At 38.7% G+C, this 17,958-nt stretch overlaps 1 protein-coding gene across 5 annotated transcripts in view; it reads left to right on the top strand.

The window, feature by feature from the left end:
• Nucleotides 1–332: 332 nt before the first annotated feature.
• The window catches only part of tom1l2 (target of myb1 like 2 membrane trafficking protein), a 30,746-nt gene continuing 13,120 nt past the window's right edge, over nucleotides 333–17,958 (top strand). For 4 of the 5 annotated variants that reach the window (XM_057825930.1, XM_057825932.1, XM_057825931.1 and 1 more), the window contains exons 1-11: nucleotides 333–483; nucleotides 886–970; nucleotides 2,691–2,769; nucleotides 3,430–3,579; nucleotides 7,323–7,457; nucleotides 7,542–7,688; nucleotides 7,850–7,966; nucleotides 11,276–11,409; nucleotides 11,482–11,533; nucleotides 15,172–15,334; nucleotides 15,902–16,028. In XM_057825930.1, coding sequence (XP_057681913.1) covers nucleotides 357–483; nucleotides 886–970; nucleotides 2,691–2,769; nucleotides 3,430–3,579; nucleotides 7,323–7,457; nucleotides 7,542–7,688; nucleotides 7,850–7,966; nucleotides 11,276–11,409; nucleotides 11,482–11,533; nucleotides 15,172–15,334; nucleotides 15,902–16,028 — 1,316 coding nt within the window. In that variant the 5' untranslated portion in view covers nucleotides 333–356. Of the gene's footprint in view, nucleotides 484–885; nucleotides 971–2,690; nucleotides 2,770–3,429; nucleotides 3,580–7,322; nucleotides 7,689–7,849; nucleotides 7,967–11,275; nucleotides 11,410–11,481; nucleotides 11,534–15,171; nucleotides 15,335–15,901; nucleotides 16,029–17,958 lie in introns of all 5 variants that reach the window. The other variant, XM_057825929.1, reaches the window with a different exon arrangement.

Raw genomic sequence — 17,958 nt, forward strand, 5'->3', positions numbered from 1 at the left:
CATATTTAAATTGGTTTTGTGTGTGTTTTTTTTATTTATTTTTTTTAATTAAACACTAAAGTATGCATTGTTTCCTCTGAATAATGCATTTGCAGAAAATACTGCAAGAAATAAACATTCAGTTGAATCTGCTCATTTAACATTGCAAACATCGTTTACACAAGTAGAGCTACTTTACATAATGAAATTTTAGAATATATTTAATACCAAGTACAGTTGTACAGTTTTAAAAAAAAAAATCGTTTTACTGTTTTGGGACCTTTGGACCCTTTATTTACAATCGTCAAGCCTTGATGAGTGATGTGACGAATGACCAATCGCATTAAAGGTCAGAGTTCCTCGACCAATGACATGATATGGGCTGGGCATGTTGGAAGTTTCCTCATGTAGCAACATCATTCCCTGGACTGACTTGTTTGTTGACGGCCAAGATGGAATTCCTTATGGGAAATCCGTTCACTACCCCAGTGGGGCATTGCATTGGTACGTAAGAAGACATCACCAAAACGACAATGTATTTAAATATGTGATTACGTTTTGTAAACGCATGGAATCCGTGCCGATGTTGTTTACTTGAAAGCTAGCACTAGGCTAAAGACAGGGCTCTTTAAACTACCCCCGTTAGCCGCCTAGCTAACAAGTAGTTAACATGTTATAATTGCACGAATTACATGTTATTAAACACTTAAATTTTTTTATAGGGTTTGGTTGTTAGTCTGACGTAGACATCATTTGCAAAGCCCTTCGCTCATTCATTGGCGTATTGAGTCGCTACCTACCTAGCTAGCTTAGCTTGTAGGTAGCTACCATTAGTCATCGCTTATTAAATCCATTCTTCTGTGACAGGCGTCATCGCGTTTTTTTGTCACTGTATTTTTATTCCAGAAAGAGCAACTGATGGGTCGCTGCCAAGTGAAGATTGGACTCTTAACATGGAAATATGCGACATTATCAATGAAACAGAAGACGGGTGAGCACACAGACAGTTCAAGAGTCAAGAAATTGCTCAACTCTCTTATGTGTTGGTGCTTTAAGGTGACATAGTTGCAGCTTGCAACACTTGCCTCATATTATATTTGAAGCATGTCTCTTCATGTGCAATTGCAATTTGCACAAGGCCTCGCTGCTTATCTTGCTGTATGGTTAAACTTGTATGAAGTCCAGAGATTGATTAGTGGGTTGTATTTTGTTTAGATGAGTTTAGCCTTTGCATGTCAGTTTATAATCTACTCAAAGCATATCTTCCTCTCCAGGCATTCATTGTATGAAATCAATAGTCAAACAATCCATGTCCAGGAGTTAATTATTACTAGTATGTATACAAGTAAACACCAGCTTTGTGAAAATCATTGACTGATAGAATTGATTTCTCGATTTGCAAGTTCTCTTCCTATTTAAAATGCTTTGGGCATATTTTTATTAGGGATAGATTATCAGGCGCCGATATTTGGAAATTTGACGTAAATCGGTATCGGCCCTTTTGAAATAATAAATTTACAACTTGGTTATTTCGGATCAGATGCCGGTGCGCTGCTCTCCTGCCTGCTGTCTCTAGTATTCACTATGTCCTCTGATTGGTTAAATTGTAATGGTAAATGGAGTTGTATTGCGCTTCTACACCCTTTTTAAAGCCCTCAAAGTTAGGCCGAACTATATTGGGAAAAAATGACATTGTGACATTTTAAGGGTTTGCGTTATATATATTGCAATATTAAAACTAGAAGAATTTTCATCAGATGACTTGATTAGCTCTGTTTGGGAAGACTTTGGTTAACTTGCTATGACCACATTGTATTAGAGATGTGCCGATACAATCACATGATTGGAAATTGGGCCGATCGCGCCATTTTTCAGAAGATCGGAATGAAAAGGATCGTTTTTTAATTTTAAAACATTATATTTTTCTGATTCATGCTCGTACAGCCCCTCACCTTCCCTTCTGCTAAGCAGTGCGACCAAACTGCTTTTCTTGGTCAGCAGTGCAGCTGGCGTTTCGTACTTAAAGTTAACGATGGTTGACAGGTTTGTTGCTTTGATCTGGCCAGGTGACTTGGACTTGGACGCAAAAATATGCCATCGGGACATCCCTAGTATTCATATAATACCGTTTAACCCAAGCTAAGGGGGTTTATATGTGAATAATGAAGATTGTGGTGAATATAAAATGGATCTAGGAAGCCATGTATGGGCAAAATTACTGCTTTATGAAGAAAAACAAACATTTACATAAAAGAACAAAAAAAAACAATTGGACGATGGCGATGGGACTGTTGCGCATGCGCACATTGCAATGGTGATGTTCAAACTGTATTGTGCAGGCCTACCTCAAAGTGCTTCACACTATATCCTCATCTACCGACTGGTGACGCAGCACCAGGACTTAGACGAGGTAATCACTTTCAGGGCGGAGAATCGAACCCACAACCTCTGAGTTGTGGAAGGACTAGTCTACCACTGAACCACAACACCCCCTATTATTTGCTATTATTTTCTATTAGTGTGGTTCAATAAACATGCTTTAAGCATTTCAATGAAGTTCAGTGTTTGCATTATTAATTTTTTACGCCATTTTTAATACTTTACTGCAAATGATCAAAAATGTCTCCCCTCTAACTACTAATAATCGGTATCGGTCCTGAAAAACCCATATCGGTCGATCTCAAATTTTTATATGCTGTGTTTGCATGCAGGCCAAAGGACGCAATTAGGGCAGTGAAAAAAAGACTGAATGGCAATAGGAACTACAGAGAAGTGATGCTCGCTTTAACGGTGAGTACAGCGCTGAAGTGAACAAAATTACTGTATTCTTCAATGTATTCTTAGGACTTTGGTTAACCTCCTACATGTTATCATTTCCTATCTTAAAACCTGACAACATTTTAGGTAACATTTCAACATCAAGTAAGAAGTAACTTCCAGGATATCCACTTTAGCGGTTGCCACACAGAATTTGTTTGGCACAGTTTTCACACCGCATGCTCGACATACTCTGCCTGCCAAGTATAAAAAAAAGAAGTTGGCGAAATAAAAAAATACACAACTGAAATCACTCAGTTTCAGGAATTAGGTAACCTTACAGACAAATATATTGACAGCTTTTAAATGAAATTTACCACACCTATTTACTGAATGTTTGGGTGTTTAGTCACTTCTTGCATTACTGAGATTAGCTTAATGTCACATTTTTCTTATTTTGAGCAACTAACTAGGACATATGTGCCCTTGCCTCTGGCCCACTACACTATCTATGTTTATAATGAATTTAATTCCCAGCTCTATGGTCAATATGGTCCATCCACGAGTGAAAGTACATGCCACTGTAATTAAAAGTGTGGCCAAAAGATGTTGTTATTATTACTTTTTTCAACATTTACCAGATGAGAGTGAGAAGGCAACATTTTGACAATTTCAACCCTCTACTTCTATCAGGTGCTGGAGACTTGTGTAAAGAACTGTGGCCACCGGTTTCATTCTCTAGTCACAAGCAGAGACTTTGTTGATGGCGTCCTTGTTAAAATCATCTCTCCTAAAAACAACCCTCCCACCATAGTTCAAGACAAAGTGCTGGCCCTGATCCAGGTAAGATCAAAATCTATGGGCTTTTAATGTTTTTTTTCATACTTGTGTGAGGTACATGGCATATATGCAATGACATATTTCATGTGCTGCAAAGGTGAAATGGTTATTCATTAACAGCTCAGTGAGTTTGAGGTTAATTGAGGTACAGGTGCTCAAAGCAGTGTTTTATGGCTGGTTTATGAGGCTGTGCAACAACTGTGCAAGATGCAGTCAGATAGAGGTGAATAGCTCTATGCGCTTAACCCAGTGCAGCTCATGTTACCAGGCTCGGCTCGTGTAACCTTGCAACACTCCTATTTCGTGCAGTTGGCCACGGCATCATTCCAAGAGAGAGGCATACAGTGGCAGTGTTTTTCAAGCCATTAGCATACCTGTCAACCTCAGCCCAAGGTTTCCCTTATGAAACAGAACTAATTACTTTAATACGTAAACAAAACCATTAGACATCTAAAATTGAAGTGTGTGTGTAAAACACATTAACATGACTTTGTTTTACAGTTAATAATTTTTAAAATTTGATTTGAATGCAATATTAAATATGATTGCAACTAGGCCTGTTGCGATAACAAATTTTACTAGACGATATATTGTCTCATAAATTATTGCCGATATGAGATATTATTGCGTTTTTGTTTTTTTTTTTGAACCTATTAAACCACATAGTGACAATATATCCTAATAAATCACCTATTCAAATGCAGTTAATTGTTAATTCCTAAATACAACCCAAACTAAATGAAAATGTATAAATATTAAGAAAAACACAATGCATAATGAGTCATTTTAAAACTAGTTAGATGCGGAATATGAAATAGGTGAGAAACCCAATGTCATTTTTGTTGTTTGCTAATTAGAGAGCCCATTAAAAGTGTTAATTTTATCCAAAATGACTGTCATTTTGTCCAGCAAAGTGCACGTGCAACAAATTTGAACCCAAATTATTATCATTTATTACATCATATTATCATTGCCAATCAGATTTTTTTGTAATAGGTGTCATTTTAAGTTTATTCTTAGTGTAGAATCTGTAGTATATGCGATTGCCTCCAGAAATCTTAACATGACGTGCATTTATTTTGAAATGTTCACCGCAAGTACATTTGCTAAGCCACTAACAGTAAGCTTTACACTCAGTAAAAAGAAATAAAAACAAAGTGCACTATGCTTTCGTCATGCATGTGGTATCAGTAATGGATTTTTTTTTGTCTTTTGTTCGCATCACTCACAAATTCTTTAATCCAACTTCTAACTGCAATTTTGCTTTGTGGAGAAGACTTCCAAAGTTTTATAGCAGGCTAAAGTGGTTGGTTAGAACATTGTCTTTTTTCCGTTAGCCTCAATGTAGCGAGGCTAACGTTTTACAATGTTTAATAGAGAAGTGTTTCCTTATTTTGTATGTCTGAACTTTAATGGCGTACCGCAAGCAACACGTCACTTCCGCTCATTAATATTCATGACGTTAGCTACTGATGCTAAGTAGGGACAAGCCACCGGTTGTCCCTAATAGGACATGAATGGAAATCGTGTACGGAGGAGATGTTTACAGAGCTAAACCTACCAATTCTCTCCAAAAATGATGTGCCTGGTGCCAAATTCACTGGCAAAGATTTGGAAGAACATAAAAATGTTCAGTTAAAGAGATGGCTTGAGTGTCGAAGGCTGAAAAAGACGAAAAAAACGAGCCGACCTAAGCATAGCCTTAGCTTTTTTATTGACGCGACTGACAATGACATTCTCCTGTTTCAACAAGCTATCCTTTACCATCAGCCCTGTCTTTCTTATATATCCTATGGTTGTCCTATGTCTCTGATCGTTCTTGGGGGTAATTTAGTTAGCTTTGTGTAGCGATCGCAAATGCTACTCAGTGACAGCCAACGAACACTTTTAATTTTTTCATTGATAACAAATCTTAATTCTATAATTTACACTTCCCCCTTACTAAAGTTTTTTTTAATTATATATAATTATATATATATATATATATATATAACAGAAACGGTAACGTGGCAGTCAGATACCATTGTAATTTTTTCAGGTCATTCATTGTCAGACAGAAGCAGTACGGCACAACGTTACACTAAAAAAATAAGTTAAAAATATAAAAATGGCTTACCTTTTTGTCCTCTGAAAGACCATGCCAACCAAACAAAATGTTTACTGCATATGAAATGTGAATAGATTCACCGAGCTGGTGTTAAAGCAGGGGTGGGCAAACCGGTCCTCGAGGGCCGCAGTGGGTCCTGGTCTTTGTTGCAACTGATTCAGCACAGACAGTTTAACCAATGAGGTTTCAGTGGAACCATGAAGCACCTGACTGCAATCAACTGATTGCACTTGTAAGAAACCAGATTGGTGAAAGGCTGTCCTCATGCTGGGTATGAACAAAAACCCGCACCCACTGCGGCCCTTTGTGGAATAGTTTGCCCACCCCTGTGTTAAAGTCTGCGCAAGTTGATTCGGTCTTCACGTATTTTCCTCCCGAGTTTTTGGTTTCCGGAAATGTATGAAGAAAACATCCTTCATGTGTCGTAATGTCTAAAGTCGTTTCTACAAGTTCCAAAAAAGCCATGCGTGATCGGCATGTTCGTTTTTGAAAGATTACCGGAGAAAAGTGGCACAAATTACGTTGTTTCTATGCGAGGGTGGGTCTATAATGTCCCACTTCGGCTTTACTTCCGCTTTATGATGCGACGTCACGGTCTAAAAATAGCATGCGTGCGGTACGCCATTCTACAGCGTGTTGATGGTCAATAAACATCTGTGAAAGCTACTGGACTCTCATATGCAATCAACACACACGTGTGCACACGCCACACGCACACACATATGTATGTACGCACGCACGCGACCATAAATCGCAGCCGGGAAAATTAGCGACCCCATTTTTACCTACCGTGCGATAAATTGACTTACTGCATATCACATATCTGACTGGAGAGAGCGTTAGGAAGGGCTGGACGAGTGAGAGCGAAGGCTGTTGTTGTGTTTTTGTTTTATTGGCGTCAGCTACTGCTTACGGTAGACATGTTTGTGCTCTTGGTTGCAAATAAATCATTGATAAACCTAATGAAGTTGGCGTTGGCCTTTTAGACGCTACAATTCATTTGTTTATTTTATTTATTTTATTCTTTTTTACTTTTGTGTTTAGCCATACGATTTGACAGGTATGCATTAGGCTAACTACATTGAGGCACTAAAGATGTGCAAACATATATTTGGCATGGTTACCGATGTTCTTATTATCTTTAAAAAACAACAACAATTTTGCGGTTTATAGTTAAAAAATTACAGTAATTTGAAAACAAGGCTGTTTTTTTTTTTTAATCTCGTACTTTTTTCTGCACTTTTGCATATGCTAAAAATGAACACGTATCAACCATTTAATCATGATAGCGCAATAATTTTGTGTTTAAGTGTAATATTTACAGTTAGCATAACGGTGGGGTTGTGATGATTACGTATGCCGCACAGTGCCCACAGTTAGCATAACGATGGGGTTGTGATGATTACTTATGCTGCACAGTGAGAATAAAAACAGAAATGTATTCCTCCCAAAAACGGTGATGATTCATTTATTGGAGAATCTTAACTTGCCCATCGTTGTGAAAATGAGTTTAAAAGTTGTTTTTCTACATTTTACCCATTATGCACCTTATGATTGACTGAAGACCAGTCTCTGGTCTACACTGCATATTCCTGCCCTAAAACATTGGTCCTAAAACATTGGTCTTCTACAATTGCAGGCATGGGCCGATGCGTTTAGGAGCAGTCCAGATCTCACAGGTGTTGTTCAAATCTACGAAGAACTAAAAAGAAAGGGAATCGAGTTCCCCCTGTCTGACCTTGAGACACTGTCACCGATTCATACACCTCAGCGGGTAGGAGGGCATCACACACAAGCAGACAATTGTTGGAAAGTGCAACTGAATGGTTTTCTCATGTTATTTGTTGCTTTCTACCAGACCGCATCAGCTCCAGAAGGAGACTCAGCTCTACACAAATACACCGCTCCTTCCCAACCTGTCCAGCAGCCTGTTTCAAAACCCTACACAAACCCTCAGGTTCCCAACATTCACCCTTCTGGAGCCGTGAACCCAACACCTGAACAGGTGCAGTACGAGACGCATCGGGAAAAACATAATACTCCACTGGCACAATGCAGTGTGACTGATTGTTTTTGTTGATTCATTCTTACAATTATTCGAAAAAAGAGCAGCAATAGGCAGATTTTCCAGTGATGGGTGTCATTTCATTTTTTTTCCCTGGTTAGATTTGCAGACTGCGCAGTGAGCTGGATGTTGTTCGGGGAAATACAAAGGTCATGTCTGAGATGTTGACTGAGATGGTCCCAGGACAAGAAGACACTTCAGATTATGAGCTACTACAGGCAAGACAAACCCTTATAATTGTTCGAGTATGTGTGTAGGGCTCCAGACTAACATTTTTTACTGGGAGCACAGTGGCTCATAACTTAACATTTTAGGGGCGCAAGCAGAATATTCAGGGCCGCACAATGTAAACCGACAAAGTTTTCTCTAATTTTCACTGTTTAACCGATATATACTTGCATAATAAATGCATAAAACTACAAACTTATGAATCTATATTTTATTCTCTATCAGTTTTGACATGAACCAGTATACTGCTTAGAAATGAGGTTAACATGGGAATTTTGTTCTATTTCTGTCGCTGTCACCTGGTACTACAACAATCAGCAGCTGATTTATTGATCGACAAATCACCTGCGAGGACACTGGCCAACCCGGAAATTGACATCCACTCGCCACACTTTCTCAACATGGAGGAGCGTATTATTTTAGCTTTGTGCGACCGACACATACTTGATGATATCTCTCAGCATGAATTCTATGACATAAATAAAAAAAGCGGCGCGATGGGAAGTTGTTGGGGCTCAGAAAAGTCCAGAAATTTTAAAATGCCCTCCAAATTCCTAGCTAATAAGAGACGAGTAATGACGCACACACTGAGGGCGGTTCGAGTCGCTATCGCTTGCCGCTGCAGTCGCATCGCACCCCTTTGAGTTGGCTTTCAGTTCAATGATGATGATGCATTACGCCATAGCTCATAGCCTCCGGTATGTAGAGCCCCTAAATCGGACTCATTCCACCCGTCAGCCTCCTTTGAAATATTGCCGGCTTTTTTTTTTTTTTTGGAAAGAAAGCAGTCACATATTGTTTTTTCGCCATTGTTCGCAAGTGCTGTTTTCATGCTACTCCAATTATAACCAGAGTTGGCTAGAGTAGTCAAGAATTTTATCTCAAGTAAGAATTGTGATACTTCTAAATAATGTTACTCCAGTAAAATTAGTCATCCAAAAAAAAAAAAAAAGCAAAAAAGTATTAGTTGAAAAGAATACTCAAGTAATGAGTAACATTGTGAGTAACTGCTTACAATGTCTGATTTTTTCAAAAATAATGGTATATTTTTTTTCTCAGCACAACTTCATCGAAATGAACTGTTATTATTATACTGTACTATAGCCTAGTGGTCCCCAATCTTTTTTGCACCACTGACCGGCAATATCTGGCAGAAAATTACAGTAACTATAAAATAACACGGCAGGACTAAAAACAAATATTAAGTGCAGGGAAAATGTAACTCACCATATCATTAACAGAGTTCTCTCCGAAAAATATCTTTGGTTTCAGGTATAATGAGTTCTTCTCCAATGGTGAAGGGTTTCTTGGCTTCAGCAATACAGTTCGCCATGAGATATAAAGTGCATTCACTTTTGTTGCCTCGTTTGCTAGCTTTTAGCCACACAGGATGCAGAACGGACTTGGTTGTAGGCTCCTCCTCTGGCATAGTAGGTGGCTTCTTCCCTGTAAAAAAGCTGTCCAAAGACGTTGTCGCGCGTAGCACACTAACAGCAGCTAACGTTACTGTTTACATCGACTGATGCTCGGCTGTTATAGGTGTGCAAACACCCCAGTTATGGCAGCCAACTACTAGAGGGCGACGTACGCAAATCTCTACTCCGAATAGTCAAGAGGCACTAGCCAGATTGCAGTTGTTAACAAATTATTATTATTTTATTATTATTTCTAAAAGTGTAATGACTCTAGTGTAGCCCAAAGTAACGGAGTAAGAGTAGTGTTTCTCAATCACAAATCTACTCAAGTAAAAATAAAAAGTATTGTGTGGAAAAACTACTCTGAAAAGACATTTTTTCTCAAAAAGTATGAAAAAGTACGCAATTTCACTGGTCATGCATGTGCGAGTGGATGAAAAAATACTCGTACTTACTCTAATTTTAGTCGCAAAATCCGATTATTTGGTCGTAGTCTGGAGCCCTTGTGTATATATTGAAATTAGAGCTGAAACGAATACTCGAGCAACTCGAGTAACTCGAGTTTAAAAACTGATCTGAGTAATTCTATTCACCTCGGGTAATCGTTTATTTTGACAGCTCTATGCATTCCGTTTTGCTCGGACTACTTTTAATGCGGGACATCGCACTGATGTCACGTGCGTAGAGGAAGGAGCAAAGAAAAAAAACTTACCGCAGCCGACAGCCGCTACAAACGACGCGGACGTTGCTAAAAACTAGCCCGCATGATGCTACGTTGGTAGCAGGTAGCGTCTGATGCGTCTCATAGAGATCACATGTATGTTGAATTAGATGCGAAATGACAGAGTCAGCGGCGTTACTAAACAGCCGCCATCTTAAAGCAGTAGAGCGCTAAAGAGCGCTAATCGCTAATAAATAAGATTAACGTTACTGTCACTAGCTCACGTAACGTTAGCCCTGCGGAGGGCTAGGTTTCTAATAATTATGACCACTGGCGATGTGTGGCTAACGTGTCTTATATTCAGGCTTTAACATAACATAGCGTTGCGTTGTGGAGTGATAAGGGTGTAAAACAAAAACTTAATAATGCTAACTATCAATTTTAGCTTAGTAGTCATTGCTGGATAAAACACCAATTAGCACTGGTCCCTAATGTGCTCCAATACAGCCTGTATCATACATTTATTTTGAACACTGCAAAAATTCAAAATCCTATCAGGACTTACAGTTTAGACTAACTTAAAACTTAACTAGAACTTAAAAATGGCTTGACACAAATAGAAATTCAATTGAAACACGTGGGAAAAAATCCTAACTTTTAAGTGATGTGTGTTATCAAGCGTAATGGCATTTTTAGGTAAGAAATATATATATATATATATATATATATATATATATATATACACTGTATAATGTATATTATATACAGTGGGGAGAACAAGTATTTGATACACTGCCAATGGGTACTTGTTCTCCCCACTGTATGTATGTATGTATATATATATATATATATTTATATATATATATATATATATATATATTTAATAAGATCTAAAAGTTTTTTGAGTGAAAGCAGGGAATTAGTCTTTTCTTTTAATTCTAGTTACATCTGAGATGCAATTGTTGGCTGTTTTTTTAACAATGTATATCGAAAATAAAGACAGATTGATTGACTGAAAATGGTTCAATATTAGATGAAATGTCTTGTTTTCTCATGAATATTTATAATTGCTCTTCACTTAAAAATATGTTTTATCCGATTACTCGATTAATCGATAGAATTTTCAGTCGATTACTCGATTACTAAAATATTCGATAGCTGCAGCCCTAATTGAAATGCTTCTGCGCATCTCTAATGAGCATATACTCTTGTGTTTGTTTCAGGAGCTGAACAGGACATGTAGAGCCATGCAGCAAAGAATAGTTGAGCTCATATCATGTGTCTCAAATGAGGCTGTGACTGAAGAGCTGTTGCACGTAAACGACGACCTCAATAACATCTTCCTGCGCTACGAAAGGTTCAAACTCTGTTATAGTGTCACCAGCTTTACACCAGGCTCCCCTGTGCCATTGTCCTTTCTTTACTTCAGATACGAGCGGTTCAGATCTGGAAGGTCCACAGCTCAGAGTGTAAACAATGGGGTGAGTCAATACTTTAGGTGTGGGGAAACATGGTCATCATCTGTCTATCATTCAGTGCTACTTTTACATCCATGGCTATTTTAAGGTTCCATCTAGTAGGCCTTAAATGTCGCCAGCAGTCTTTACAATGTATGATTTGTGATTTGTCATTCACTGATTTTAAATCCTAATTTACTGGAAACTTGGCAAAGACACAGAAATATTAAGTACTGTAATTTTCGGACTGTAAACCTCATCTGACTATATAGCTGCACCCACCATTTTTTTGACAACAAAACATACAGTGCATTGCAAAAGTATTCGGCCCCCTTGAATCTTGCAACCTTTCGCCACATTTCAGGCTTCAAACATAAAGATATGAAATGTAATTTTTTTGTCTAGAATCAACAACAAGTGGGAAACAATGGTGAAGTGGAACAACATTTATTGAATAATTTACACTTTTTTAACAAATAAAAATCTGAAAAGTGGGGCGTGCAATATTATTCGGCGCCTTTACTTTCAGTGCAGCAAACTCACTCCAAAAGTTCAGTGAGGATCTCTGAATGATCCAATATTGTCCTAAATGACCGATGATGATAAATAGAATCCACCTGTGTGTAATCAAGTCTCCGTATAAATGCAACTGCTCTGTGATAGTCTCAGGGTTCTGTTTAAAGTGCAGAGAGCATTATGAAAACCAAGGAACACACCAGGCAGGTCCGAGATACTGTTGTGGAGAAGTTTAAAGCCGGATTTGGATACAAAAAGATTTCCCAAGCTTTAAACATCTCAAGGAGCACTGTGCAAGCCATCATATTGAAACAGAAGGACCATCAGACCACTGCAAATCTACCAAGACCCGGCCGTCCTTCCAAACTTTCTTCTCAAACAAGGAGAAAACTGATCAGAGATGCAGCCAAGAGACCCATGATCACTCTGGATGAACTGCAGAGATCTACAGCTGAGGTGGGAGAGTGTGTCCATAGGACAACAATCAGTCGTACACTGCACAAATCTGGCCTTTATGGAAGAGTGGCAAGAAGAAAGCCATTTCTCAAAGATATCCATAAAAAGTCTGTTTAAAGTTTGCCACAAGCCACCTGGGAGACACACCAAACATGTGGAAGAAGGTGCCCTGGTCAGATGAAACCAAAATTGAACTTTTTGGCCACAATGCAAAACGATATGTATGGCGTAAAAGCAACACAGCTCATCACCCTGAACACACCATCCCCACTGTAAAACATGGTGGTGGCAGCATCATGGTTTGGGCCTGCTTTTCTTCAGCAGGGACAGGGAAGATGGTTAAAATTGACGGGAAGATGGATGCAGCCAAATACAGGAAGATTCTGGAAGAAAACTTGTTGGTATCTGCACAAGACCTGAGACTGAGACGGAGATTTATCTTCCAACAGGACAATGATCCAAAAAATAAAGCCAAATCTACAATGGAATGGTTCAAAAATAAACGTATCCAGGTGTTAGAATGGCCAAGTCAAAGTCCAGACCTGAATCCAATCGAGAATCTGTGGAAAGAGCTGAAGACTGCTGTTCACAAACACTCTCCATCCAACCTCACTGAGCTCGAGCTGTTTTGCAAGGAAGAATGGACAAGAATGTCAGTCTCTCGATGTGCAAAACTGATAGAAACATACCCCAAGCGACTTGCAGCTGTAATTGGAGCAAAAGGTGGCGCTACAAAGTATTAACGCAAGGGGCCGAATAATATTGCACGCCCCACTTTTCAGTTTTTTATTTGTTAAAAAAGTTTAAATTATCCAATAAATTTTGTTCCACTTCACGATTGTGTCCCACTTGTTGTTGATTCTTGACAAAAAATTAAAATGTTATATCTTTATTTTTGAAGCCTGAAATGTGGCGAAAGGTTGCAAGGTTCAAGGGGGCCGAATACTTTTGCAAGGCACTGTATATAAGAGGGGTGTGTATTGCCTCATATCTGGCAATATGATTCACGATTCCGAGGTCACGATTCGATTAGGTCCCGATTAATCCCGGTACTACATTTGTAGATGATTGTTGCGATATTTGTATATCAATTTGGGGGGAAATTATCTAAAAAAAAATAATAATAAATAAACGACGAAATCTTGACTTGAATCTATCTTTAAATGATGAAACAGTTTTAAAACTTTCATGTCGAAAGTAGACAGAAGGGAAATTATGGAATAACGGGAGCAATTTTAATAACTTTAACAGTTGATTCACAACATTAAATGAATTAAATATAGTTTAAAGCTGCCGATACAGAATGGGGACTTGAGTATTTTATTTACTGTTTTTAACGGTTAACTTGATACTGAAATAGTAGTTTGTTTAGCCCGAGAGGATTTTTGAACAATTTTGGAACTAGTGTACAAAAAATTAAAAAGGGGGCGGGGTTGTGGTGCATCAATAATCGATTTATAATCGAATCGGAGCCTCTGAATCATAATCGTAATCGAATCGTTAGGTGCCCAAAGAGTCCCACCTCTACTGTTTACATTGACTGAAGCTGGGCTGCTATAGGTGTGTAAACACCCCAGTAATGATTGCTAACGACTAGAGGGTGACGTACACAAATCTCTACTCGTATTAGTCTAATGTTGTTGTTACTTAAGCAGACTTTAAGGCAAAGCTGCTGCACGCTGCCAACTAGTGGATGTGAGTAGAAGTGCAGCCACTGAATTGTTTATTTCCACCAAAAACACACTTGTAAAAATCGATACAGACGGGTTATGAATCGATACGAGAATTGCATGACGTAATATTGCGATATAGCTCAGAATCATTTTTTTAACACCCCTGTTATAAAAACATGAATCAGCCATTACCCCACAGTTTTTCATCATTTGCATTCAGAAAATATGAACCTTTTATCAACGGATATTATCAAATAGACACTCCCCCTGTTAATTTGGTTTCTGCTTTGTTGAGTTTCCTCTGAATTGAGACATCGTATATACAATGCAGAATTGTAGTGAACGCTGTCACCCTTCAAGCATGTGATTGGATTCATTGTCTCTTACTTCTTTTCCTCCTGTTTTCTGTCCCTCTGTTTCTGTGGCTAGCTGAGACAGGCAAGTATAAAACCAATGTCGGCCTCCCGAAAAGATCACTACCCTGTTAAGTACTTAGACCCCACGTGGACTTTTGTGACCAGGTTAAATATTAGGGGCATCAACACCACATGGCATGTCTCGCCTTTGCAGCCCTGACCAGTTAACAACTGTATAAAATAGAGTTAAATGGCAATACAATCAGTATGTAATAATGTATGGAAAATAATTTGACTCCTCTTCCTTGTATCGCTTACTATCCAGTAGCCCTTTCTTTTCCCTTTCTATTCTTCTTGAGGGGATTTTGGAGCCTGTTTAATGGGAGGGGGGGAAACACCAGTGTTACATGATATATGTAAGAGTCCAAATTACCAATAATATGGGAAAATAAAAACATACAACCCCTTAAGAAATTTATCTTGAAGACATTTTCATGCGCTAAATTACATCAGATTTCATTTCCACCCTTCAAAAGTGCCAGTGTCTTGTGTTGCATAAATGTCATCAACCATTTATCACCATTAATTGTGACAGCATTTGTCCGTTCAGTTTTAGTGCTGAGACATTTATTCAAATATTTGTTTCTCCTTTTGCCTCCAGGTCTTAAGTGAAGCGACGGAGGACAACCTGATAGATCTGGGCCCTGCCTCGCCAGCAGTGGTCAGCAACAAGCCAGCCCCGACCAGCTTACCTCCGAACGTCACTGCTGACGCCGGGAGACCATCCTCTCCAGCCACTTTGGCCTCTCGCCTAGCTGGACTAGGTATTTTCTACGACAATAAACTCCGCCTTAAGGGTTTGATGGCGATGCAATATTTGTAATTGCCTACACTAAATTTTTAATCTGTAAATATACCATAAACTATGATTTCCCCCAAAGTGAATTTATTTCAGCCTTACAAGTTTATAATTCAAAATGGACTTCCTGCATATGATATGATTTAAATGTATTTTCATTTTATACATATGTACCGCAAGCTTGCATGTAAGTTGTACATGGTCTTGCTTTTCATGATACCAATTTCTGCTTTTCCATTCAGCCTGGGCTAGGGCGCCATCTTTTGGTATTTTATGGCATTACAAAAAGAGGAAATAAATGTCAATCATTTGCAAAAAAAAAACTCAAAAGTGAATTTGTGTGTAGTGAAAGGCCAATAAGCGTGATTCCACTGTTTTTCCAAATACACTATATCCAAGTCTCATTCACAGATATGACTGGAGCTTTTTGAAAAATCAAACTATTTTAGATCATCGATGAATCATCTTTAAATATTGAATGAGTTGTGCTAGTTTGTCCATTTTAGTTGTATTTTGTATTTGTTTCCTGCAGATGTTGGCGCACAGAGCGTGAGCAGCACTCTGAGCTCTTTAACCAGCTGCAAGCCTCCAGGTTCTCAGGACGAGTTTGACGTGTTTGCTCAAACTAGGACTGGATCGCTCCCTGAACCGAACATGATGTAAGGCAATCTTAATAATTAACAATACATAAAATCAAATCACTTATGGACATATAGTCATGTGAAAAAATTAGGACACCCCATTAAATATTCAGTTCTTCATTAAGAAATGTTCACATATAAATGTCTGGACTTGTTTTTCTTTATCTCTGGGAAATAAAGTGATTTAATTGCAGGTAAACAATAAAAATTAACATTGTTTTACTGATTAAACCAAATACACTACTGTTCAAAAGTTTGGAGTGTACATAATGAAAAATCCCATATGAAACACTACGGTTCAAAAGTTTGGTGTCGCTTAGACCCCAAACTTTTGAATGGTAGGGTATATCAACAAAAATGCATATTCTAACAGGAAAAAGTTAGGACACCTTACCACCTAATAGGTGGTGTAACCCTCTTTGGCTGAAATAACTTCAGTGAGACGCTTTTTGTAGCCATCTATCAGTCTTTGACATTGGTCTGAAGAAAGTTTGCCCCACTCCTTAACGCAGAATACTTTCAACAGTGACTGACTGTTGAAGTTAGAGAAAACAGCATGGTGAGATCAAAGGAGCTGTCTGATGCCTTCAGAAAGAAGATTGTAGACCAGGGGTGTCCAAACGTTTTGCAAAGGGGGCCAGATTTGGTGTGGTAAAATTGTGTGGGGCCGACCTTAGCTGACGTACTTTACGTAGAACAATATATTTAAGCAAATTTTAGCAAGCCATTCTGTGTGTCACATTTGCTATATTTATATTTTTTTAAATTAATAGTTTCAAAAATCTCGCAACTAGCCTTTGTGGCGTTCTCTTTTGACTCTCGGGATCTAGCTTCAAGTTTCTTCAATTTCTCGCTGCGTATCTTCCCTGTAATCTTTTCGTACATGTCAGTGTGTCTTGTTTGGAAATATCGCCTCACATTGAACTCTTTAAAAACAGCGACTGGTGCTTTGCAAATGAGGCAGACACAGTTGGTGCGTATTTTAGTGAAGAAATAGTCCAATTTCCACCTATCCTTGAAGCGTCAGCCGTCGCAGTCAACTTTTTTGTTGTTGTTGATTGTTGCCATTTTAGAAAATTGGAAGTCGAGTCACACGGGGTAATGTTGCTTAAAGGGCTGCCTTTTAGTAGTTAGAGGACCAGAATTTGTGTAAGCTACTTCATATGCTGGTAGCAGTAATGCTGACCAATTTATTAAGTCTGTGTGCAGGCCAAACGTTATTGATCTTATGACAGAGGCTGGGGGCCGGATGAAATTTTACCACGGGTCGCATTTGGCCCCCGGGCCGCACTTTGGACATGTCTGTTGTAGACGTTTATATGTTTGGTAAGGGATTTAAAAAGATCTCAAAAGAATATACGTCCGGAAAATAGTCTACAAGTGGAGGGAATTCAAACCACCTGCCAACATGCCCAGGTCTGGCCGTCCAAGCAAGTTCACCCCGAGAGCAGACCGCAAGATGCTAAAAGAAGTCTCCAAAAACCCTAAATTGTCATCACGGTGCCTACAGCAGGCTCTCTGAAAGAGACTACACAAATTTAACATTCATGGGAGGTGTGCAAGGAGGAAACCTTTGTTCTCCAGGAAGAACATTAGGGCCAGACTGAGGTTTGCTAGAGTGAATGTAGACAAAGACCAAGACTTCTGGAATAATGTTCTTTGGACAGATGAATCTAAAATTGAATTATTTTGACACCAGAACAGAGGACATGTTTGGTGTAAACCCAATACAGCAGTCCAGGAAAAGAACCTCATACCAACTGTGAATCATGGAGGTAGAAGTGTCATGGTTTGGGGATGCTTTGATGCAGCCGGACCTGGCCAGCTCACCATCTTAGAATCCACCATGAATTCTTAAGGAACGTGTGAGATCATCTGTGAATAAAATAAAGCTGAGGGGAAACTGGAGCCTGCAACATGACAATGACTCAAAACATACCAGTAAATC

Source organism: Corythoichthys intestinalis, chromosome 21 (genome assembly GCF_030265065.1).
Source record: "Corythoichthys intestinalis isolate RoL2023-P3 chromosome 21, ASM3026506v1, whole genome shotgun sequence".
In the NCBI taxonomy this organism is placed as follows: domain Eukaryota; kingdom Metazoa; phylum Chordata; class Actinopteri; order Syngnathiformes; family Syngnathidae; genus Corythoichthys; species Corythoichthys intestinalis.